Source organism: Brachyhypopomus gauderio, chromosome 8 (genome assembly GCF_052324685.1).
Source record: "Brachyhypopomus gauderio isolate BG-103 chromosome 8, BGAUD_0.2, whole genome shotgun sequence".
Classification (NCBI taxonomy): Eukaryota; Metazoa; Chordata; class Actinopteri; order Gymnotiformes; family Hypopomidae; genus Brachyhypopomus; species Brachyhypopomus gauderio.
Genome location: NC_135218.1, coordinates 16,988,877 through 17,013,394, shown reverse-complemented (window position 1 = coordinate 17,013,394; position 24,518 = coordinate 16,988,877). Strand labels below are relative to the sequence as shown.

At 47.1% G+C, this 24,518-nt stretch overlaps 1 protein-coding gene across 21 annotated transcripts in view; it reads left to right on the top strand.

Moving 5' to 3' along the window:
* Nucleotides 1-24,518, top strand: part of dlg1a (discs large MAGUK scaffold protein 1a) — a 92,415-nt gene that overhangs the window by 44,543 nt on the left and 23,354 nt on the right. For 10 of the 21 annotated variants that reach the window (XM_077015012.1, XM_077015010.1, XM_077015011.1 and 7 more), the window contains 10 exons: nt 11,203-11,301; nt 11,823-11,876; nt 14,584-14,634; nt 15,250-15,374; nt 15,598-15,767; nt 16,009-16,145; nt 16,306-16,450; nt 18,114-18,240; nt 20,776-20,932; nt 21,056-21,158. In XM_077015012.1, coding sequence (XP_076871127.1) covers nt 11,203-11,301; nt 11,823-11,876; nt 14,584-14,634; nt 15,250-15,374; nt 15,598-15,767; nt 16,009-16,145; nt 16,306-16,450; nt 18,114-18,240; nt 20,776-20,932; nt 21,056-21,158 — 1,168 coding nt within the window. Of the gene's footprint in view, nt 1-976; nt 986-5,500; nt 6,349-11,202; nt 11,302-11,822; nt 11,877-14,583; nt 14,635-15,249; nt 15,375-15,597; nt 15,768-16,008; nt 16,146-16,305; nt 16,451-18,113; nt 18,241-20,775; nt 20,933-21,055; nt 21,159-24,518 lie in introns of those variants that run through there. The other 11 variants (XM_077015022.1, XM_077015017.1, XM_077015025.1 and 8 more) reach the window with 6 other exon arrangements.

Genomic DNA, 24,518 nt, shown 5'->3' with positions numbered 1-24,518 from the left:
AGGTTCAGAGCACTTTCTTGATGAAAGTTTGCTTTAGAGTAGATTTGACTTTTATATGCATTTATATGACTTCGATTTACATTCTTTCCTTTTAAACTCTGCAGTACTGTCACAGTTACCATACATTTAGCAATCCGACATGCAATAAGGTATGTGCCCTGTGATGACTGTCAACGTTGTCATATTGCTGACAGATGTTCTTGTCAGATCTGTGACATCGTTCTGCTAGTGCGTGAGCCTTGCTTTGTTTGGATTTGATCATGTCTGCTGGTTTTGGTAATCTGATACATTTATCTGAGTAATCTGATACTTTAAGTTGGTTTCTAACTGTCTGACTTTATATACATAACTCTGCTTCTGTGAACTAAGTTGTTTCCCATTGCCCGGGTTTGCAGAAGTTTTGTTACCATTGCCATCAGCCACATTTACTTTCTCTCCTCATAACCGTTTGTCATTATGCCATTTATCTCCGTGTCATCCGTGACTCCACTCCAACGGGTGTGTTGAAAGTGCTGTTCATGTCTTCACTGGGAATCAATAACTGGGAAGTGTTGTATAGGCGCTCAGGCAGTCAGCTGTATGAAACACGCAGCAACATCATCCTGACAGGGTGACGCCCCATACCTGCGGCAGTGGGCCGGCTGGGAGGTGCCAGACACTCCTCCCCCATGACCTTGTTGAGCGATGGGTGGACAGGAAAGGGCAGTGAACAGGTCAGATCCTGGAGGGCCATGCTTGGTCTCTCATTGTGCCCATTAGCGTCTGACGCCGGCTAATAGGGTCAGGCCCTGAAACGCAAGCCAGAAGAATGGAGGTTGCAACAAAGGGGTTTCTATCCTGCCTTTCTCCTGCCACCCCCGACTCTGTTACCACGGCGCTGTGGCTTCATCTCTTTTTCATGAACACTTTTCAAGCAGCAGAAGTGGCAAGTGGCACCAAGGACATTCAGTGTCGCTCTGATGCGCACGAGAAGGAGCTCCAACCGGTGGTGCTGGGGTTCAAGTCCTGGTCTTTCTTTGTGCTGCTGATGACTTATGCCGTGTAGTGTTCTGAAATTAGTATCTATTCTTTATTAAGTCTGTTAATAGTCTGCGGATTGGTGGGGTGATGGTTCATGTCTGGCTCAGGTGGTGAGGTGGTGGTGTAGGCCTGTATAGATAGAGGTGTGTCATGCAATGCAACTGAATTAAACCATTTACATGAACAACAACTCTGTGTATTTCAGATGAGAATAAGATCCTAACTGCTTGGTCAACTGGTGGGCAGTGCGCAGGTACTGCTAATCTATCTAATCTATAGGAGTAGCAAACTTGCTCTTTCTGAAGTGTTCAGACTTCTTCTAAATCTACAGTAAAGGACATCTTTTGACATCTTCCATTGCATTTAACAAATAATATAAGCCTATAATTTAACGTTATGTCAGTACATGATTTGAAATTCTTCGTTCTTGGCATCCGTGACAGTCGCTAGTCATGCTAAGAATTTAAAACGGAGCGCATGTCTTTCTGCTGTTGTGGGTGGTGCTCTTCCTCTTGCCTGGTTGTTTGAAGGTGGAGGCATTCAGCAGTGCGTTCTCTCCTCTAATGTGACTCCATCTGTGTGTGGAGCCTATGGCCCGTTTGCAGCGAGATCTCGTTATTCGAAGAATGCACTTTCTGACTTCAGGCTTGAGACGGGAATTATTTATGAGCTTTGGAGATAAAGCGTGTCTTTAAATGCAAACGAAATGTTTCCTCAAATATTCTAGGAGGAACGAATGAGACACAGGAGGGAGAAGGATTTCTGGGTCAAAAACCTGACTGATGTGACATATCTTGCTGCAGTTCATGAATGGAAGACTGTTTGTTCATTGCCTGGTTAATATTCTAAATGAAGGTGCAGGCTATTGTGTTGATGCTCTACTGGTGTAGAGGTCTGTACTGGTGCAGGTTATTGTGTTGTTTTTCTTAACACCCCGGTAATACGCTAATACGTCTTATTACTCTTCCCAGATTACTGGCGCTCTCTAATATTTCAGTTAAAGCTTGAGCTCGACCCCATAAATTAGTAATCTGATGTTCTAGCTTGATGTAATCTGTGAATTTATATTGATGATCTTTCATAAACTTCCTTAGCAGCCTGTTGCGTTCTCCGTCCTCATGCTAGATGCTCTGGAGGCTCTGGACCACATTAGCAGCCCCTGTTCTATGTGCTCATGCAGATCTATTTCTGGCAGAGGCATGGCCGCAGTGCCACTACTCAGCTCTTCCAACCAAGCCCTCCCCAAAGAGCTGGTGTGCAGCTTCAAGATGCTGCTCTGTGTGTGTGTGCGTGTGCGTGTGCGCGTGTGCGTGTGTGTGCGTGTGTGTGTGTGTGCGTGTGTGGTGAATGCTGTACTAAGACAGGGATGTGCAAGCGGGTTTTCCATTGGCTCCATCCATAGTGAAGTCTTTTGTTTTTCTTCTTATCTTTTGAAAAAGGCGTTTCATGTCTGAATGCAGGGATGTTTCCTTAAAGCCCAGGTTGTGATTTCACTGCTTGCTAATAAAGCGGTGCTGCAGTTCGGCTGTTGGGCAGGACTCTCGTCCTGAGGACGCACATAACCTTCTGTGTTGTGCAGAAGGCAGGACTTGCTGCGGCTTCGGCTGTTGCCATGGTGTTTCCATGGCGATGGGCAAGCAGGGAAATGTCACGTGGTGCGACTAGTTATTTATTTTTTTTCTCCTTATCTGTTAAATGTAGCGTTGTGAGTAGCACAGTGCACTCCACACCCTTGCTGTTGGCTGAGCGGATCACATGGGTCATTGTCCGGCCCACCATCTCCGCCGCAGCCAATCGGCTGTTGCCTATAACCCAGCTCATTAACCTCATCGGTTCAAGACACAAGAGAGATGTGCTTGCAGGGTTGTGGTGGATTAGAATGATCAGAAAGCTTCTGCTGATACGGGCGTAGTGGTTCGGTAATGCTCTGTCCCCATCTCGGCTGGCTGGGGGCGTCGGAGGAGAGGGCTGTGTAGGCTGGAGCTTCACTCTGCTATGAATCACAGCAGCAGGCGCAAGCACGGCCCCTGCAGACAACACGCGCGCGCGCGTCTCTCCCCACACACATCTCAGCACCAACACTCTGGAGCAACTACCGTTCTCGCTTTAAGAACTGCACGCCCACTCACGGCTGGTTTGCGAGTTGGTATGAGGTGTACGTTGCTAGTACTGAGTTAGAGTCGTTTCAGATACACAGATTACCATCTGTTGGTGGGAAAGATTGTATTCCCCGATGCTGAACTCATAATTCCACAGAGAATCGTGAAGTGAGATTGGGGAGAAATACAACCAGGCTATTTAGATACAGACCATCATAGACTAATTGTTAGGGAAACCGATGCTGTATCTTCTGACACTTCGTCATATATTTGAGAAAATGGTGCTGATGCAGTTTCACAGTGCAATGGAATAACTGACACCATGAAGTTCAGAACATGACAAATGGTGCTAAAATCCCAGTGTATTCTTTGTTTCTAAATCCTACTAGCATTGCTTCTTTCCTCACATATTCCCCTGGAACTGCTTGACGTATCAGCAAAACAATTTGCTTTAGCAACCCAAAGTTAACTGACCCCACTGTCGGTTGCACTGATCAGTTCCTCATCACATTCTGGTGAAACTGAGCAAGTTTGCAGTTCCAAGTGAGACGCCGTAGGCCGCAGGGTACGGTTACCATCTCTTATTGTCTGGACTGTATTAGAGTCCCATGAATGCCATTGTCTCAAAGCTTTTGAGATAAACTGGAAACGCTTCAGTTCCTTTAAATGGTGATTATAACAAGATCCAATTGATTTTCCAGTGTGTTGTAGTGGCTCAACACCATTGATTTGTTATACGAGATTATAAAGCAGTAAAACATCGGATAACGATCTTTAAAGATGGTTTGCCTACATTTTACATTAAAACATTACGTTCCCTATGAATCTAATAAGTACACCGCATGTTTAGAGGTTCCGTCTCTCTCTTGTACTGGTTATTGTAAGGCCTGCTGGTTCCCATTTGGTCTTTCTATGATCTGCATGTGTGACTGAAGGGGGGCAGGGACAAAGGGGCAAACGGCCTGTGGTTGTATGTGGTTGGTCAGGGTTTTGTGCTGGCTTTCATGTCTTCGGTCGTTAGGTGCACGTGTAAATTAGAGAGCACAATTTCCACGTGTTGGAAATTGGCAGTGCTAATTAATTGGCTAATTCAGGGAGAAATTTTAGACAGTAATTTAAGCCGTTAACCTGACTGTAGCCTCTGGCCAAACTTCACTATACCAACAGGAAGGTCAATTGGTCTTTCAAATCCAAGAAAAGTATTAGGTTTATTTTGCATTTGTTGAAACTTGATGTTTGGTGCATGGCTGTATTTGCTATATTTATTTGTTTTTCAAATTGGTTTCTTTCTAATATTTGAATAAAGTTTATTTACAGCTAAATAAAATGCTACAAGAAATTATGCAGTGCCTTTCTTCTTTTCTGCACCTGGTTATGCATGTGGAGCCCCCTGCTGTACAATAGAGGTATTTTTTCTATCCCTCCGTTGGCCTGGAAAATAATCTGTTGCAAATCAGTGCTAGTAACAAGCAGCAGAAAAGGAGTCCTGAGTGGAGAACATGATGCTGTTTTATTTTGGCTGAGACATCATAAACTGGTCTGTTGTTTGATTATTTATGGAATTATGGGTTGATGAAGATGATATGGGTTGTAGGTCTTCGTGCTTTTCAATTCCTGGTCCTGTTGCTGTATAATAACGACTTGCATCCTTCTGTAAGTGTCAAGAGTTTGGTGGTAGTCTGAAGGACAGTTTGTGTTCACCAAGAGAGCGGAGTGTGAAGTGGCACAACTGTGTTAAAGGCTGCAGTCATGGCAAATCTCCCAGTTCATATCCACACGGCAGTCCTAAGCACATAGAAACACATTGTTTTACCTGGACAAGGTGGGAGCCAGAATGTCGTTCCATATTCTCAAGAGAAAGGACTGGATGCAGATCCTTAACTTGCATAAATCCTGAAAATCTGAAATTCTGCTGCATTTGCTGAATGCCACCTACTGCAGTTCGGACTGTAGAATAACTGAACCGTGGGCACCAGCCCCCTCATCCCTGCAGGGCTTGCTGGATATGTTGCCATGGATTTTGAGAAGGCACCGTGTGGTGGAGGTCAACGTCTAGCCTCAGACCACTGCCTTCCAGACCAGCTGTGGTTGATATCAGGTGGGAGGGGTCCACGTGCTCGCTGCCTTTAGTAGCATTTGTGAGCAGGGCTCTGCGACACACACCGCGATTTCCTGCTGCCACCCAGCACTTCAAGACCCCCTGCTAATGCCGCGGGAGAGAAACACAAAAGCAGCCCTGAGTGTGAAGTGGAGCGATGCAGACCCCCTCCGTAGGCGCTGGGGGTGGAGCCGTAGTGCCCCGCATGACCACCGGACGCCCAGGCTGAAATCAAGAGTGGAGCATCGATTATTCATGCCTGTAAAGGAGGGGGAAAAAAGAAAAGGAAAAAAAAAAGGAGAGACTGCGAGCTGTCATGTGCGATGCCCATCGGAGCTCATTTATTGGTGAGCAAGCGCAGGGGGGATGAGAGCGAGTGAGGCGGAGGGAGAGAGAGAGCGAACGAGTGAGAGAGAGAGGAAGAGACAGACACAGTCCGAGAGGCTTGGCAGAAGAGTGGGAGCTGGAAGCGGAGGACCGGACCGGTTTTACTGCCACAGTGCAGCCGTTCTCCTGGAGGACTAGCACCGCTCGCAAGGCTCTTCCTGCTCGCACCCCCCCCAACCCCCCCATTCCCCGTACCGGTGTGAACCAGCTGCCTTCCTTTAGCTCCCCTGGCCTTCGAGAATGAGCGCCAACTACCCCAACCACGAGTACCGCTACATGGTTCCCGAGGACCGTGCGACGGCCGCGCTCGGATTGGCCGGCTACGCTCAGCCTGGGACCCAGCCGCGCGTGCAGTCCGTGCACGCCACCCTGGGGCGACCGCAGAGGCTCTCCCTGCACCTCCAGCTTGAGCAACCTCCACACCTCCAACAGCTTCAGCACCACCTGCAACAGCAGCAACTGTACTACCACCACCAGCCTCAGCTGCAGCAGTACCACCACCATCTCCCACAGAACCTCCCACCTCATCCGCCCAAGCCTGCCCCACTGGAACATCCTCGACAGGCTCCGATGGGCACCCACGATGCTTCCAGCTCCCGCACGCTTCCTGCTTCGGTCAGGAACAGAGGCAGAATCCAAAGCCAACGAGACAGAAAGAGCCCCACGAGAAACAAGTCTAAAACCAGATCGCCTGCCAGCGACTGGTGGCATGAGACCTCATGGGGCACTCTTTCACTCGAGAAGGTATGTGTCTGCACTGTTGATGGGCTTGGATTTCTTAGCATTGTTTAAAAAAGATTTTCATCACTGGAGTGATGTCTTCCGATTTACGGAAACAAGTCTTTAGGTTTATCTGTAATGCACTTCTGTGGCAAGATTAGTCCAACAGTGTGTTTGTGTGTGTCTTGTGTGTCTTTGATTGTGTATGATTAAGTAATCATGTTAAAGTGCAATGCTTTAAACAGGCAATTTTCAGTGTAGTTCATATTTGAATATTCAGTATTTGTCCATATACTGTGCTGTTAATTTTGAATGGGTGTGAGAACTTCATTAATAAACATTAGTAGCCAGTGTATTGAATTAGAGATTACATGCTTCCATTTACCTATAAAGGAAGGGTGTTTGGCCCAAATATAAACATGATTTAGGGTCAGGTTTTCCTTTATTCTCTCTTGTAACAAATACATTGCTTCAATTCACAAGGAAACTCTTATCAACAATACATAACATTTTTTATTAGTGAGTAATTGAACTGTTCATCTGTTAATAGAGCCGGCTACTTCATTATAGCGAGTAATTAAACCGGAGTGGTTTTGATGGAAGTTGTTTTTCCTTTCAGACACTGGTTAGAGCCAGTGGCTGGAACAGGAGCAGGGCCTCTAATCAATGCCAATCACTGGTGCTAATTTTACCACTGGACACACAGGCCATGTACGTACTGAACATTGGTGTTATAAAAACAATCTTCTGTACTTTACAGTGATCAGATTGGCCACTCTCACAGGCCGTCCATCGAGATATAGGGTGGATTGGTGACTTTTGGCCGATGAGGGCTAACATCTTAATAATGCAGTAACGCATTACAGTGGTGTTATATGGCATGATCTATGGTTCTTTCAGACCTGGTGTTTGTCCCAAACACGGAGCAGTGTTTAGGTCGGTGTTTGTGTAGTTTGGGCTGCAGAGTGCGGCTGTGCTGTAGGTGGACTTTGTGGCTCAGCCAGGCGGGCCCCGTGTGCCTGAGCACCAGACTGCTGTGGTTGGGGAGTGGAGGTGTCTCCTCTGGTTGCTCCTCTCCACCCAGTGGGAGGTGCTGTGCATGTGTCATCCTCTCGTGCTCCACCACGACCACAGGGCACCCTTAGAACACACCGAGCTACACGGATAATGAGCATCATGAGAGGCATCGGTTCTGTTTCTACGGAAACCCAGCTGAGATCAGAGCCTCGCTACAAACAAACAGCCATTTTAGAAAACAAAAATGAGCTACCAAATTAACATCAGAAAACATCAGACAGATATTCGTATTATCTCACCCTGATGTGAGCTTATAATGCTTCCCTAATGTTTGTAAATTGAGGATATCATAAATCTTCGTAGTGAGGCTGGCTAATATTACATCATCAAAATGGTTATGCTTTCACTTCTGTGTAAGTAGGATTGGTGTAAAGCAGTGGTTCTCAAACTTTTTCTATCATTCCCCACCTCAGAAGAAGGGGAAATTCCATGCCCCACCTGTCCCATATTACCCAATATGGGGGGTGGTGATCGTGATTTGTTGACCGGGGGGGCCGGTACAAATTCATTAAAAGGCCGAATCTAGCCCTGGTTCACACTGTTCCGCAGACATTTTAAACATCTGCGGCTTATGCAAAACGAACAGGCATTAAAACGACAGGCTTAAAAAGGTTCATTTCTTCCAATTGCTTGCGCCCCACACTTTGAGAAACGCTGGTGTAAAGAGACATCAGTACCTTCCCACCTGTATATATTTGTAAGTGTAATTTCACCCACACATACACACACCAGCACACGGATTGTGTGACATGCTTTGCTCTTAGCAAAATCATCTGTATGGACTTTAAGTCCAAATTGCTCTCTCTGGTATTGTCTGGTCAGAGCAAACAAACCGTTACGTCCGTACTGTCTTCTGAAGTAAGCGTCCAGTATAGGAAGTCTGTTAAATTCAGCCAATTGTCGTTTCACTTTATTGCTCTGCCTTTGTGCTTGAATTCACTCCGCATTTTCACAGCTACAGGCAGTACACCACAGAATACATCAAACCTTATCCTGAACGGTTATGCTGGACTAGGTATTTGGACCACAATAAATAGGCAAAATATTTAGCCAACATGCTACTGGCCAAATTAAGAATATTCCTTAGGGCTATTATGGTGTGAGGTGCATATTATGATAAAATACATATTTAATATATTATAATGGAAGTAACCATTACCATTTAGGATTGTATAGTTGTAAATATTGAATATATCATATATGAACGATTGGTTTAAGGACTGTTTGTACATTTGTGTTCCATGGATGAGAGAAACTATGAATCAGAGGGACATAAATTAAGAACAGGGTGTGTGTATCAGCTTCTGTTTACGCTGGCTGGCGAGGACCACAGAGTTACACCACTGCTCCAGAATCAGTGTAGTCTGTCAGGTTATGAGCTGATCCTGTTACTTCATTGGACCAGGGAACTTGATCTGTGTGGTGAACGCTTTGATACCTTTGAGTTACTTTTCCTTTCACATAGCAGTTTCAACTAAAGGAATGGACCTCTGAATTAGAGCCTGTAATCAATGTTAATGACTGATCCTAATTTTAAAGGTTCTGATCATCAGACCTCTGGTAGTCTGTGGAATTCATTGTGGATGGAATTCAAGTTAAAAAAATTCTGAATGTTATGTATATAGGAACTCTCTTTGTACATTGTCACTTGTACAAATGCGGAATTGATCAACACTATTAGTAGAAACAGACATATTGGGTGTACAGTTTGTTTAAAATAACAAAAACACCTTTTTTGGTATGGAGGTATGGAGCTTATGCTTCTGAACATAAAAGTATGTTTGTCGTCTCCTCTGTGGAACATGTCAGTGAAGCAGGACACCGGTGTGAAGCATGCCACTGAAAGCAGGACCCCAGTGTGAAACATGCCACTGAAAGCAGGACCCCGGTATGAAACATGCCACTGAAAGCAGGACCCCAGTGTGAAACATGCCACTGAAAGCAGGACCCCGGTGTGAAACATGCCACTGAAGCAGGACACTGGTGTGAAGCATGCCACTGAAAGCAGGACCCCAGTGTGAAACATGCCACTGAAGCAGGACTCCGGTGTGAAACATGCCACTGAAGCAGGACCCCAGTGTGAAACATGCCACTGAAGCAGGACCCCAGTGTGAAACATGCCACTGAAGCAGGACCCCAGTGTGAAACATGCCACTGAAGCAGGACCCCAGTGTGAAACATGCCACTGAAGCAGGACTCCGGTGTGAAACATGCCACTGAAGCAGGACCCCAGTGTGAAACATGCCACTGAAGCAGGACCCCAGTGTGAAACATGCCACTGAAGCAGGACCCCAGTGTGAAACATGCCACTGAAGCAGGACTCCGGTGTGAAACATGCCACTGAAGCAGTCGTGTTGTTTTTCCACTCCCAAAAAGCCTAACATGAGCAAAACCCGACTGTGTTATTCAACACTTGTTTGTCCTGTTATTATGACCCCTCGCAATGGTAGGACTGTATGCAAGAAGGCCTGGTGGTTCCCTTATGTTTTTTAAAATGATGTTTTTCTTTGCCACAGTAAGATACTTTGAAGACATCAAAGGCCTCACTTTGACTTATTTAGCAGGAAAGCAATGCTGCATTTTGAAACTCTAATATCCTGCTAGTACAATATTCTGTATTTCAGCACTGCCTTATGCCCAACATGATACTACATCACATCTGTAATTAGATCAGCTATCTGGCCATACAGTTATTCCAACTTGTAAGACCTTATAAAGAACTGAATATAACTCGCATCTAACTCGCCTGGACTCATTTGAATGTTGTGGGTATATTTTTTGCCCCACACTTGAGCATGTACAAGGGAAAGAAAGTTAGTATTGAAGATATTATAATCCATTTGCTAGCTTTCAAGCTAACGAGTAAATAACAGTTTTATGCTAATACATTCTCAGTGAATATATTAAAATTCATAATTGTCACATCCTTCCTGTCTTTCTGTCTGGCCTTGCCTGAATACACCTGACTCTCTTCTCACTATTCTCACGTGTACCTCTGAGCGAGACTGGTGCTTCCTGAGTGTGTGTGTTATCAGTCTTCAGCTTCTTCAGCGGGTTAGTGTTCCTTTTTTGGCTTTTGTCATTGCTGCCTTCCGAGAATCAATCAGCCACTTTCGGCAACATTGAGAACCGTCGTGTGATTTGTGGCACTCGACTCTCCATTTCAGCAGCTTGACGTGATGCCTTGACACGCGACACACTTCACACTCACCTGAGACACGCTCCCTGATAGCAACCCCGCTCAGTCTACGACCAGCATGGTCCTAGCATTTCATGTTGGGAAATGATCTGCAGTGAAATCAATTTTGTTTTGTGCTTTGTGCAGATTTATTTGAATGTTTCTTACCTGCCTTTCTCTCTGTGTGTCTGTTATATAAGAAATCTGTTTAGCTTGATAATGGCTTGACGGTGGTACAGTAGAAATGCACCACTGGTGAATTTCACCACAACTTAATTGAAGTTTCTGTTCAAGTGTCGATTGAATAACAAAATTGATTCCCTATTTGGGCTGACTTAATTTGCTTGATAGTAATTTAGTCTTAAACATTTCTCATTGCCCTTTCACAGGTTTGTGTCTGTCCTTTTGTGCTGATAAATGTCTTTCCATGACCATTCGGATTTTTCTTTACTTTTAATCGTGGTTTGAGTCTTATTTAACCAAACACCCCTCCCCTCCCCCTCTCTGCTAGCTGTGTTTTATCCTAAAGGTTTGATTGCTGGGATTCTGTAGCTGCTCTCATGATCGCCAATGCAGCTGAGTGTCATCAGGCCTGAACTTTGACCTCCACTGTTATTGTTTAGCAGGCAGATGCTGTTACGCCCCCTGCTCCCATAATCCCTGTGATCCCCATCTCGCCAGTCCCAGCTGAGACCACTGTCATCCCTGCACCCACCTCACAGGTCTTTCTTTTTTTTTTCTCCTCTCTCTCTTTCTTTCACTCTCCTCCTATCCTCATGCATTCTCTCCTCCCACTTTCGTGATTCTCTTCTCGACTCGAGAGATTATGGAGAGGCTGTGGCGTTACCGACGTGCACCAGCTCCTCCACAGACGCTGTGTTAGTCAAGCGAGCCACAGCTTGTTCGCAGAGCCGTTTAGCTTGGGCTGGCTTGTGCATTTACGCTTCGGGATTGCACTTTACCCAGAATGCTGTGCTGCTCATGAACACATTCTGTGCTGTTAATCTCTTGCTTATGCCAGTGTGAGACACTAGCCACATGCCTAGAGTACGTGGTCATCTTTTGCGTTTGCTTCTGCTTGTGTAGATGCTGCTTACTGTCTTTTTGTTCTTTTCTTCAAGCCATGAGATGCTTGTTTCATTACATTATGGTGAAGGAAGTGAGTGGTGTGTGCAGAGAGCATGTATGCTTGTGCATTCTTACGTCACTTCCGTCTGCTAACTAAAACGTGTGTCTTTTCCAGGCAAGCCCCGCCCCGGTGTTGGTGAACACGGACAGCCTGGACAACCCTCCCTATGTGAGTCCATGCAGGAATACGGCTTCTCTGCTGCGGCCCAGTGTTGTGTGGCTGTGTTGATGTATCTCTGTGGCAGCAGCGGGGAGCCAGTGAGATGCGGGTGTGAATAAGGAGGTTCTTTATTCTCTAAACGAGCACAGCAGTGAGCTTGGCCAGAAACCTCCATCAAACAGACACAAGGGCATGCTGGTGGCAGAAAAGGCCGGTGGCACAGTGACACGGGGGCTTGACTCGGTTGTCTTCTGGAGCGCTGTACTAGAGGAGAGTACCTGCACGCTTTAAATGCGGCAGATAACATACAAGGCACAGGTGCTTGTGTTTAGTAATCAGATGATTGGGAGGGGGCAGGTGGTGTGTGTTTGTGTGTGTGTGTGGGCATGCATCTCCTGCTGAGTGCCCTGCATGCAGTGATAACTTTAATATCCTCTAGCCTCATCTAAGGGTGGTTTAGGGAAGACTGTTGATTATACAGGATATTTGCTCACATGAGCTATACATGGCTGTAGAGTTCATATTCATTAAGGTTTTTTAGGCTATTTTAGATTTAGGTAATTTCTATCTATCAGGTACTTCTTCCCTGTCACACAACAGCTGCCAACCACCGAGTGCAAGGAAGCATGTTTTTTGAGCTGTAGCTCATGTAGTGTCAGAAGGCAGTGTGATACACTCAGATAGCACTGACCACCAGTGATTGGCCAATGTCAGCGTAATTGACAGGCGAGAGAGCGCGCGTGTGCCCCTCCTCCCTTCCAGAGAGCTCAGCCAGTTTGGATCTATTAGGTTCCCAGTCACAGATGGCTGTGGCATCATCGGGGATTGAACTCCCAATATCTATATGAGAGGGTGAAGACTTTTCTGTTTCGCCAGCTCGGAGGTGTTTCTTTCTTGGTGCTCATCTTCCCGTCTCACTCTGCCTCCTAATCCCCGTCCTCCTCCGAGCCAGACGACCTGCTGCGTTCACTGCTGTCACCCGTCGTCAAAAGAGCCGCTCCATCGTCTGAGGCATCCACAGTTAACCGTATTGAGTGACACTGCTGTCGGTGCCTTTTAACACAGAAAGGTTTTCTTGATTTTCCGATTAATTTAAAGTAAACTTCATTGATTCGATGGACGGTCTTCTTGCCATGACCTTTTGAGGAATTTCCTGAGGATACCACCCTTCCTTCTTGCCAACCGTCAAAGGGCAATTAGGCAACTTCCATTATGTAAATTTGTGACAGAGACACATTGAGCAGGATCACAACAAATTAGTCTTTCTCTCTAAATATAACACTTGTATAATTTCTGTATGAATATTCTATACATATAATTATTCTGAATCCCGAAGTACAAATACACCGAACAGTGTGTGTAATACTTTAGACATGCGGAAGTGTGTTTAAAACGCCACTAACCAGTTCCTGGTTCTGAGGACCTTCACTGCTCCCTGTAGCAAGCCTGTGGGACGTGCTTTAAGGCCAAGCTGTGGTATCGATAGCTGCTAACGTGTGAGCTCCTTGTCGTCCTCTCTGATATTCCCGCCACACCCCGGTGCGCCGGCTGGTGTTGTGGATGACTGCTGCTTCCCGCAGTGCCAGCACCTCACCTCCCGATCTGGGATCCGAGCTGCGTGTTCTCAGATCTTCACAACATGACATGTCATCATACTTGGGGGAGAGTGAGTGTATTGCTAGAGCCATCCTCGATCTGCCATCTTGGCATAACCTCCGTGTTCTGATGCTTTGGCGAAGCACCCTCCTGTTCCTATAGCGTGAAATATTATTCCTCCGTGTACTCTGGCCCTAGAGTGCTGAACTTTATGTACTTTTGCTAGTGTGATGCTAAAAGCACTAGGTTTTGAGAACAGTATTTTTTGCAGAATTATATTTGGATGGTTGTGCTAATAGGATCTTGGTTGTAGTGATGCGATGGATATTAAAGCTAGTATTACACACTGACCTTTCTCTGCCCTTTCACTGTGTTGCAGGTGTTTTCTGAGGTGTAGAAAGAAATAAGGCACTGCTGAGATATATGGGATAATGTAAAAATAACATGGAGTTTAGCTTCAGCCAGCCTGTTTATTCAGCAGTGTTTTAAAAGGGCTCAGCTCGTAGTACGTTATTTATTTCAAATGTTGGGCAGCTTTGTCCATGTCACATAGACCCAAGAAACCCCAGCCATAACATTAAGGAAATGCTTTACCCTATCTCTTCTGGTAATATATTGCCAGGTGGCTTGTAATGTACTGTGAGGAGCTTCCTCTTTGCTAGCATGAGGATATCCTCAATAGCTCTGAAGAGAAGCCCCACTGGGAGAGGCTCGTTGAGGCATTGTGTCGTCGCAGGCAGACCTGCGAGTCATGCTTCTGTGAGGAAGATGTAGAGTTGAGTTCTCCTGGGTTGGGACGAGGTCTGCATCTCTCTGGAGCCCTGGTTGGGGGGGGGGGGGGGGGGGGGGTGTTAGAATGATGTGGTATGAAGATAATTAATTTTCTCACCAAGATAAATGACAGCTGTGTGTGGCCATCAGCATGATGGGACTAAAGTTGAAATTTATGTGTGCCAACGACATACTGAATAAGCCTCCCTGTGACCTTTTCTAGTATACAGCTCTACCAGCTGCTTGTCCATTTCTGTCCATAGAAGCGGTAGAGGAGGAAATATTGCCATGTGGCTGTAAAGGTTATTCAGGTATTTCCACATAAACTCTACATATTTGTGTTTTGCAGGTGAATGGAACAGAAGCTGATTATGAATATGAAGAAATTGCACTAGAACGAGTGAGTTTGCTCCCATCAGTGTCTGTTTTATTGTAATGCTTTACTGCTGGTATGCTCGACCCTTAAGAACAATAAGTATAAATATTTTCATTATGTGTAGCATACAATGTTCAAAATCATCTGTTCACAGGATAGCGAGTATAGCAAAACCAGTTTGATCCCCATCTGTGTTCTCTAGTGCTGTCTGGGGCTGCTTTTGTAAAGGTCTCTGACACCACACACACACGAGGTTGAATGCTAACGCTCCAATGCTGGGCTAGCGCTAGCATTCCTTTAGCTTTCAAGAACATATTCAGCTGCACTTTTCCATGTGTGACATATTTAATTCCTATTCAAAGTCACAGTAGCAATTATTAGCACATTATTAGCACAATGCTGTCAGCTTACCATTGCAGCAAATGATCAGTTAAACAGCAGGAAGGCTGGCAGGCCGGCAGGCCAGGTGACCTTGTGCAACCGCAGAGGGTTTTACATCAGCAGTGCATCCCAGTCAGGCTAATGTTTGAACTGGAACATTGATCTGCCTGTGTAATCTGTACTGTTTGGGCTCTGTGCCTTCTGATCATGTTCATGTGCTGTCTCTCTGTCTAAACCACAACACGCACACACACCCAGGGAAATTCCGGTCTGGGTTTCAGCATCGCAGGTGGTACGGACAACCCACACATTGGTGAAGACCCAAGCATCTTCATCACGAAGATCATTCCAGGCGGGGCAGCTGCTCAAGATGGCAGACTCAGGTGGAGCACCGTATTGAATATTCCTGTCTAAAGCTTTTTGCCCTGCCCACCCTACTTCTCCAGTCTCAGCTGCACCACACCCCCCATGCCGCCTCCTCTCCACTCCCTGCTCTGTGCTCCACCCACACCCCCTCCACTTCCAGGGAATACTCATATGCAGTAGTTTGAGCCCGTGAGGGGTGTGACCAAACGTGCAAACGTGACCCGTCTGGGTTGTGTGCAGAGTGAATGACTGCATTCTACGCGTGAACGACGTGAGCGCTCGAGACGTCACTCACAGTAAGGCGGTGGAGGCGCTGAAAGAGGCCGGCTGCGTCGTCAGATTGTACATTCGACGGAAAAAGACCAGCGGCGAGAAGGTAGTCGACATGAAGCTCGTCAAAGGTCCGAAAGGTAAGGCCTGCCTTTGCTTTCACTAGAATTAATGGAGTGGGCCTCCAGGATAAATGAGGAAAGTTATAGTTTTATTATAATATTATGACAATAAATTAACTATGCTAATTCATTGTGCATATAATTAAAATGATATAGTCATAATGTAACTATTGAAGGTCGTCTTTTGGCAGCAGTCACCCTGTAATAACACAACTGTTCTGAACATTTCTCTAAGGCTTGTCTGTCACTTGCTCCTCAGGGCTGGGTTTCAGTATTGCTGGAGGGGTGGAGAACCAGCACATTCCTGGCGACAACAGCATCTACGTCACCAAGATCATTGAAGGAGGCGCTGCCCACAAAGATGGAAGGCTCCAGATAGGGGATAAACTTATCGCTGTAAGTGTGCTAAGATACCCACAGTCCCCATGCAGTCCTACATCATTTTTTTTATATCACATTTTGTGTGTGTGTGTGTGTGTGTGTGTGTGTGTGTGTGTGTGTGTGTGTGTGTGTGTGTGTGTGTGTGTGTGTGTGTGTGTGTGTGTGTTGACTGCAGGTGAACTCTGCTTGCCTTGAAGAGGTGACTCATGAAGACGCCGTGGCTGCTTTGAAGAACACGACTGATGTGGTCTACCTGAAAGTGGCGAAGCCCACCAGCGTCTTCATGAGTGACAGCTACGCTCCCCCCGACATCACCAACTGTGAGGGCGCTCACACACACCTTCCTACTCCTGAGACCGCGTGTGCAGATCAGACTGCGCTTCCTCCTCCATCACATTGCAGTGGGCTGTTGATATAAAACCAAACTGCCAAAAGATAAAATCACCCCAGCAAACAGAGCTGCAGTGTGCGGCTTGTCCTGCCGTCAGATGGCCGAGCTGCTAGCGGAGGTGTGAATTCTCCCGATTGATCACTCCCAGACTGCCGCCTTATCGGTGAAACAACAGAGTGATGAAGTGATGCAGCAAGCTTCCCACCACACAAGTCACACATGACTCATCTCCAAAGCTACTGATACTCGAGTACACTCTCGTCACTTAGCCACTCACGCACACACTCGCTGCTGCCGTGCCATCATGCCACAGTCCTTTAAAGACTCCTGTTATCTTTGAAGACGATGCTGTGGGCTGCTCAGGACATTTACTGCGTTTTATCCTGTATAATTAAGGCCTCATCTCTCACCTTAACCATAGTTTGCCTCTTATTGTGAGGAGAAATAATCCCACCCAGTATTAATAAAGTGCAAAAATGAAATGTCATAACCCCCCCCAACAGTTTCATGAACTCATCCAAGAGGCTAATCCCATCTGAATGAGTGGGATACAGAACTTTGTTCTGTGGGGGAGGCTGCAGCTCTGGAATATCCCAGAATTGATTGGCATTGTCCCAAAAGTGCTGAGTGAAGCAGAACCAGGAGGTCCAGAGTATTACCAAGGGCCCACACAGGGACCCAAGGAAGCTGCCATTAATGCTTAAAGGCCTGAAGGGTAGAATAAAATTTAATCTGCAAAAACGCCACACACCCAACCTCCAACTACCACCATCTTTAAACTGTTAATCCACCATAACTAAATAGGGAGTTCGCTTGTGTTGTCTGAGGTTTGGACTCTACCGCTCGGCTGTGCTCTTCTTCCTCGCTGTCTTACTCAATGCTCTAAAGAGGGCGTTCATTCCTCTCGAGAGCGAGCAGCACTTTTTTTTTTTTTTTTTCTCGGAAAGCTGTTTTTACGAGAGCTGTGCTATTTGTTTAAGTGAGCCCTGTCACATGATACTACTCCCTCACACCCATCGGCCAGGCTCGCAGGGTTAGTGCAACGCCTCCACAGGGGTGGAACCCTTTTACTGCTGGGACTTAGCGTAATGGGTTCTCCAAGGCACGGTGTGCACCCTGGTCCTGTGCATGGGGGATGTCATGGTTTTGCAGAGGGAACATGGTGATAAATGAGCATACCCTTTGGATGAAGGTCATTTTCTTTTAAGCAGATTACTTTTCCACTCATGCCACACTATAAAACATGTCTTATTAACATTCACTTGTTGCTCACATAGTGGGGAAGAGGAATTCGTCGCCATAGTATTTGTCCTTTGTTTTACTGCATCTGAACACTGACTAAATATATTCCAACATGTGAACATCTGTGTGATGTATTACAAATGTACATTGTGTGGTATTTAGAAGGGGGCACATGTGTAGAATGTGTATCTGAGTAAATAGGTGAATACCCCATATGTTTCTAGACGCATGTCATCTACGGTTCTCTGAGAGATATGAGGGTCTAACTGTGTGACCTCTGTAAATACTGTTAGTAAGTGGATTTCATGCTAAGCTAAAGAGATCATTGGTTGCTTTGTCTCGTCTTTCAGCGTACTCTCAGAACATGGAGAATCATATCAGCAGCCCGAATTATCTGAGCCAGTCCGTGACCCCTACCACGCCATGCCGCTATGCCACGCACTCCAAAGGCATGCTGGGAGACGAGGAGTTCACAAGGTGCCCGTCTTTTCTCTTCATAGGAGCTGAGCTACTCCCCTTTTGTTCTGAAGCCTTTAGTATTAGTATTAACAGCATTAACTTATGCCTGTCCCCTTTGTGCCTTATCTGTGGTTTCATTAAAATGACTCAAGTTGGAGGTGTCTCATAAAACCACCCTCTCTCCCTAACGCTTCAGCTGTGACAGGCGCTGCCTAACTCCCCCCCCCCATCCCCCATCCCCCACGTTCTCTGTCCATCCATATCTTATTCTCTATCTCTCTTTAACTGCTTGTCCTTTGCCAGGACTACTTAAGCAGCTTTTGTAAAGCTGATGTAAATGACCTGTGATTGTAACGAAGCTGAATCGAGTTACGTATTCACAGCTTCTGACTGATTTGGCTTCTTGGCTGTAGCTTTTCATTTGCACGCTGAAGCTTGTTTCTTTCTCATAGCCTCTGATGGATGGATGGTGAATTATGGGGATATTATTGGTGAATTATAGGGAGTGTTCACAGTGCATATTTGTTTTACACTTTTTATTTTTAAAGACATAGATAATGAGGAAGTATATAATAAGAAAGTCATTAAGAATTGATGAGCTTTTGAGCCAGGTAGCTTTAATTACAAACATGCGAGTCTCTATTCCAAAGTGTCTCAAGGTTACAAAGTGAGATCTTTCCAATCATTTGGATCTAGACAGGACAGTTTATTTTACAATGCAGTTGTCCCTGTATTTCTGTCACCTCTCAGGTGGGCTGTTCTATGCTTTGCCACCTTTTGGTCTCATTAGATTGTCAAAGGACAGCAAAACGTCTGAGACCACCCAGGAACAGAAAAGTTGATTAGGAATTCCAATATTCCAATAGATAACCGCAGACGTTACTGAAGCCTGAAACCTGAATGCATATTGAGTTTCCAACATGCCCCCATTTGTGGCTATAGATAAACATCTATCTCTTTTTTTTATTAGAAGATATATGTTTCTTAGATGCCTGACTTCCTTCACAAACAGATCATTTTCAATCACCTCAGAGGTGTGTGGTTATGTAGTCAGTGCAGCAGGAAGAGCACTTCCTGCATATACACCTCCAACAGATGACCAAGACACAGATAACAACCTGGATTACCTGACCCAAGAGTGCACAGTCCAGGATGTTGTAGCCAAAGCTTTGATCAAGTACGAGAGGTCAAAGGTGTGGGAGTTGCCCCTGGAGGCAGTCAGACTTGCCCCTGCTGTTAGCTGATACTGCTCTGTCATGTACTGGACTTGTACACTATATTACAAACACGTATGCACAAATGTAGCATATTGCACTTGGTTAATATAGTCCAAAATATTCCTTTTTGTAGTATCTCTTCTCCTGCAGAGTGGAATTCTTATATGGCACTAAGCAGAAAAGCTGGCACTGACTAGGTGAAGGGTTCACGTTACATTATGGACTTGAGGGCTTTTCTGTGCCTTCAGCACCAGACATGGAGTTGAACGCTCCACAAAGCACACGACACATGTTTTTCAGCTGACAGAAACCTGAGTCATCAGTCTAGATTGTAGTCTCTTGACATTAGATCCTTCTTGTTACCGTATTTGTACTGGTTTGTTTGTGTGACTGTGTGTCGGGGAGTTTGCTTGCTTGCTTCCTTGTTTACCTGTTTGTTGCCAGTCTGCTGGGCTGTATCGAGTGGCGTCCCAAGGGAGGAGCCAGGGTAGGACAGCGGTCTAGACAGGCTGAGCTGCTGTCTGCCCCAGGGTTAAGGGGTGCCCGCCGTTATGTGTGCTACCATACTTATTCCACTATATTACACAGAGTGTGGTGCCTTCTGGAAGAGTGTTATCATCAAATACATCACAGCCATTACAAAACACCACCTTGCTGAGCTGAGCTGACCCCTGAGATGCTCTAGGAATATCCTAACCTAACTTTGAAAATCTGATTATCTCTAAACATCTCTAAAGTGGTTATGAAGCCTGAACTTAAACACTTTTCACTGAGTATATGGTAAGCTGAGATCAGTTTAGCTGTGACAAAATGTTCCACAGGAACATGTTGTTGTACCGCCATCTAGAGGCAATACAAAGGCAGTATCACATCCTTAATTCTTTTTCTTATACCGCTGTAAATGTCTGTGGCACTCAACTCAAATATATCTTTTATTTAGATGCATTCTTTATATATATATATATATATATATATATATATATATATATATATATATATATATATATATATATATATATATATATATATATATAATATAACACTATTGGCAGAAGTCAGATAGATGTCCACCAGAGGGAGACATATCCTCCCATCTGACTGTATCCTTTCCAAATACAGCTTCAAGAAGCCGTAACACAATAGCACCTTTTACTGCAACCAATGAATAAATCAACAAGCTCTATACATTTCTGCTGACTACTTAGCACACTCTACTTTCAAAAAGCTTGCACTACACTTTAAAGTGTGCCCTGCTTTCAAAGTTCAGAGGTCTTCTCTTCCTCGCTGCTGCCGTCCCTGAGGGTCTGAAGGTCCTGTCTGTTGTGGGGCTTTGCAGGGAACCTCGGAGGGTGGTTCTGCAGCGCGGCTCCACTGGCCTGGGCTTCAACATCGTGGGCGGGGAGGACGGAGAGGGCATCTTCATCTCCTTCATTCTGGCCGGAGGCCCCGCCGACCTGTGTGGGGAGCTGAAGAAGGGCGATCGCATCGTCTCGGTAAGAGTCGCGCTCCAGTCGGCCTGACCCGGGAGAGCCGGGCTGCGCCGCACGCTGCTGTCCTGGGTACGGTCAGTTTTAAAAACGTGTGTGTGTGTGTGTGTGTCCGTGCTTGTGCTGCAGGTGAACGGCGTAGACCTGCGTAGCGCCACACACGAGCAAGCGGCCGCCGCGCTGAAGAACGCAGGCCAGACGGTCACCATCGTGGTTCAGTACAGACCAGAGGGTGAGTCCCGTCTGTCTCGCTGCGGGTCTGAGCTGGTCAGGGCCGCCCTCACACTCTTCTCTGTGACCGGACCCTTCCTGCTTCCTGCCAGCGTATCATCAGCGCCATTACTCGCACGACTCGCATTACTCTTACCATTTAAGAGGATTTCCATCATTATTGCTTCAGAGTCTGCTGTCTAAGATGTCTGAGGTTTACCAGTAAGGAGAGAGCATTTATCAAATCCCAGTCCCTCCCACAGCTGGGTTCTCCTCCTGCTTGTTCCATGTCTCAGTAGAAGATAAGAAGGCGTAGTAGAGCTTCTAAACACACTGCTGCACGCTGCTCAGGCTTTGAACAGTAGAAAGCTGTTTCATGCCTGAGGACTTGTGATAATGGAAAGTTAGGGTGAGATGGGCTTGGCCCTTGGCCACTCTGCTGTTCAGCCAGGGATTTATGGTGAGCATTAGCTGGAGCCACCTGCCTAGTGCCCAGGAGACGGACCTTGTGACCTGTACTGTGCGGCTGTGGAACGGCATGCTGGATGGTTGAATTGTGGCCGTGTGGTCAGTGAGGCCCTGGCGCCTGAGTGCCGTGTGGCCTGGCTGTCGTGACTTGGATCAGCGCTGGACCCCTGGGAGGCGCTGTAGCTCAGCAGTAATGGAGGGCATGAGGTCCAGCCTGGCCCGTGTGACAGTGAGAGTGTCACGGGCCACCGTGCTCCTGCAGAGATTTTGGCTGGACACGGTCAGTATGAGTCTAATTAAAGTCCCCAACCAGGCCTGTGCACATGGTTCTTTCACACCTGCAGTTCTGGTTTGTGTGTGTGCTTGTGTGTGTGTGTGTGTGTGTGCACATTGGGGGCGAGTTTGTTCTTTCACACCTCCAACAGGCGTGAGCATGCGCGCATGTGCACAAGCGCGCGTGTGTGTGTATGTGTGTGTGTTTGTTTTGGGGGTGGCCGTATGCGAGTTGGACATGGCAGGCTGAAAGCTGCTGTCTTAGCATGGCTCCTGTGCCTGGCTTCCTGAGCCGCTCACGCGTGCCTCCTCGTGCTCACGCGTGCCTCCTCGTGCTCACGCGTGCCTCCTCGTGCTCACGCTCTGCCTGTCAGGCCGGTCCGTCTCCCCCCCCCCCCCCCCCCCCCCCCTCTGCCTGTCCAAGCCACCTAGTGGTCAGGGTAGGGACAGATCCCCCCCCCCAGCGCTCTGCTCTTCATCCCAGTTTACACAGGCCCCTGGGGGGGGCATGTAATCGCTGCTGTTTTATCATCAGTATGGCAGTGTGAGGCACTGAGGAGGAGGAGGAGGAGGAGGAGGAGGAGGGAGCCTCGTACACGTACGTCTTCGTTTTCTTCGAACGTCTGTATTTTCTGCTCCTCCACTGCTGGCTTAGTTCTGCTGTATGATAGATGAGTGCAGTTTTCCTTCTCTTCAGGGTTTTTCATGGTGAAGTCTTGTTTTCGTTTGTTGCCTCTGTTGATTGTCTTCCGTACAGTGTTCAGTCTTCAGGCTCTTCAGTTCAGTCATAATTGCACGTTTCCCGTCATTTTCAGCTAATGGTGCGCGGAGCATTTTAAATTGCTCGACACGCTTGCTGCCCAGATGGTTTGCGTTGGCATATTTGTTTGTTACTGCTACTGATATCTGTTGTTTCATCCAGAATTGAAAAATCTATTTTATAACTGATGAATTGGCTTGACGCCTTTGTGCGTTGCTGAGGTGTTATTTGCATCCAAATTCTTTTTATTGAAAACACTTCAGGTTAGTTTTTTCCTTTGGTGAATGGCGTCTCGTGTGCGCGGCATTACTCTGACCTCTCGTTTACCCCCGTCTTTTGTGACACCCGTGGACCCTTACCAAGCGGCTGGAGGCATGCTGGATAGTGCTCATTGAACCTCTCCAGGTCGATCATTCAGGTGTGACTGGTGGAACTGGAGAGGATGCACTCAGGTGTGGGCCAGTCCATCACTGTCATGAACGTCCACCACTATCATGAATTCCCTCTGCTGCTGTTAGCTGGGCTTGGACCCTGGACCTCTGCACCCCTGGGTCTCTAGATGCCTGTGTCCCTGGATGCCTGGACCCCTAGACCCCTGTGTCCCTGGATGCCTGGACCCCTGGGCCCCTAGTCCCCTGTGTCCCTGGATGCCTGGACCCCTAGACCCCTGTGTCCCTGGATGCCTGGACCCCTGGGCCCCTAGACCCCTGTGTCCCTGGATGCCTGGGCCCCTAGACCCCTGTGTCCCTGGATGCCTGGACCCCTGGGCCCCTAGACCCCTGTGTCCCTGGATGCCTGGACCCCTGGGCCCCTAGTCCCCTGTGTCCCTGGATGCCTGGACCCCTAGACCCCTGTGTCCCTGGATGCCTGGACCCCTGGGCCCCTAGACCCCTGTGTCCCTGGATGCCTGGACCCCTAGACCCCTGTGTCCCTGGATGCCTGGACCCCTGGGCCCCTAGACCCCTGTGTCCCTGGATGCCTGGACCCCTAGACCCCTGTGTCCCTGGATGCCTGGACCCCTGGGCCCCTAGACCCCTGTGTCCCTGGATGCCTGGGCCCCTAGTCCCCTGTGTCCCTGGATGCCTGGACCCCTAGACCCCTGTGTCCCTGGATGCCTGGACCCCTAGACCCCTGTGTCCCTGGATGCCTGGACCCCTGGACCCCTAGACCCCTGTGTCCCTGGATGCCTGGACCCCTGGGCCCCTAGACCCCTGTGTCCCTGGATGCCTGGACCCCTAGACCCCTGTGTCCCTGGATGCCTGGGCCCCTAGACCCCTGTGTCCCTGGATGCCTGGACCCCTAGACCCCTGTGTCCCTGGATGCCTGGACCCCTGGGACGCCTGTGTTCCTGGATGCCTGAATGCCTGGATGCCTGACTAATGGAGCAGGAATGAGTGCAGATCATCCCGTCCCCACTGCCTCAGAGATTAGCAGTCAGGAATGAATCCAGAACTCACTGCAGAAATGATTCAACATCGCTCAAAGAGAGGAGAAGGAAATAGTTAAGATAAAAAATCCTTTCAAAACGGTTTCATTATTTTTATTTGTTTGTTTGTTTCTTTGTTTGTTGATTACTTGGATCCCAACACCTGAAAGACTTCTAGCCTTGTTGGTCATGTTGGTCTTGAGAAGAGTGCATGCTGTTAAGGGAAATCCCAGCCCCATAGCCACTGTGCTTTGATCGCTTACGCCAAATGACATGAGTGATCTCTGACATCACACTAATGTCCATGTGATGTGATTGGCTGTGGGAAGGATCTGTTTGTTTCTCTCCAGTGGCCCTCAGCAGTCTCTTGTGTGTAGAGCCATACAAACTGTGCCGGTTCACTTGGCATGGGACTTGAATGAGGGATTTTGGGATTGTCTTTGTGTACACACTGA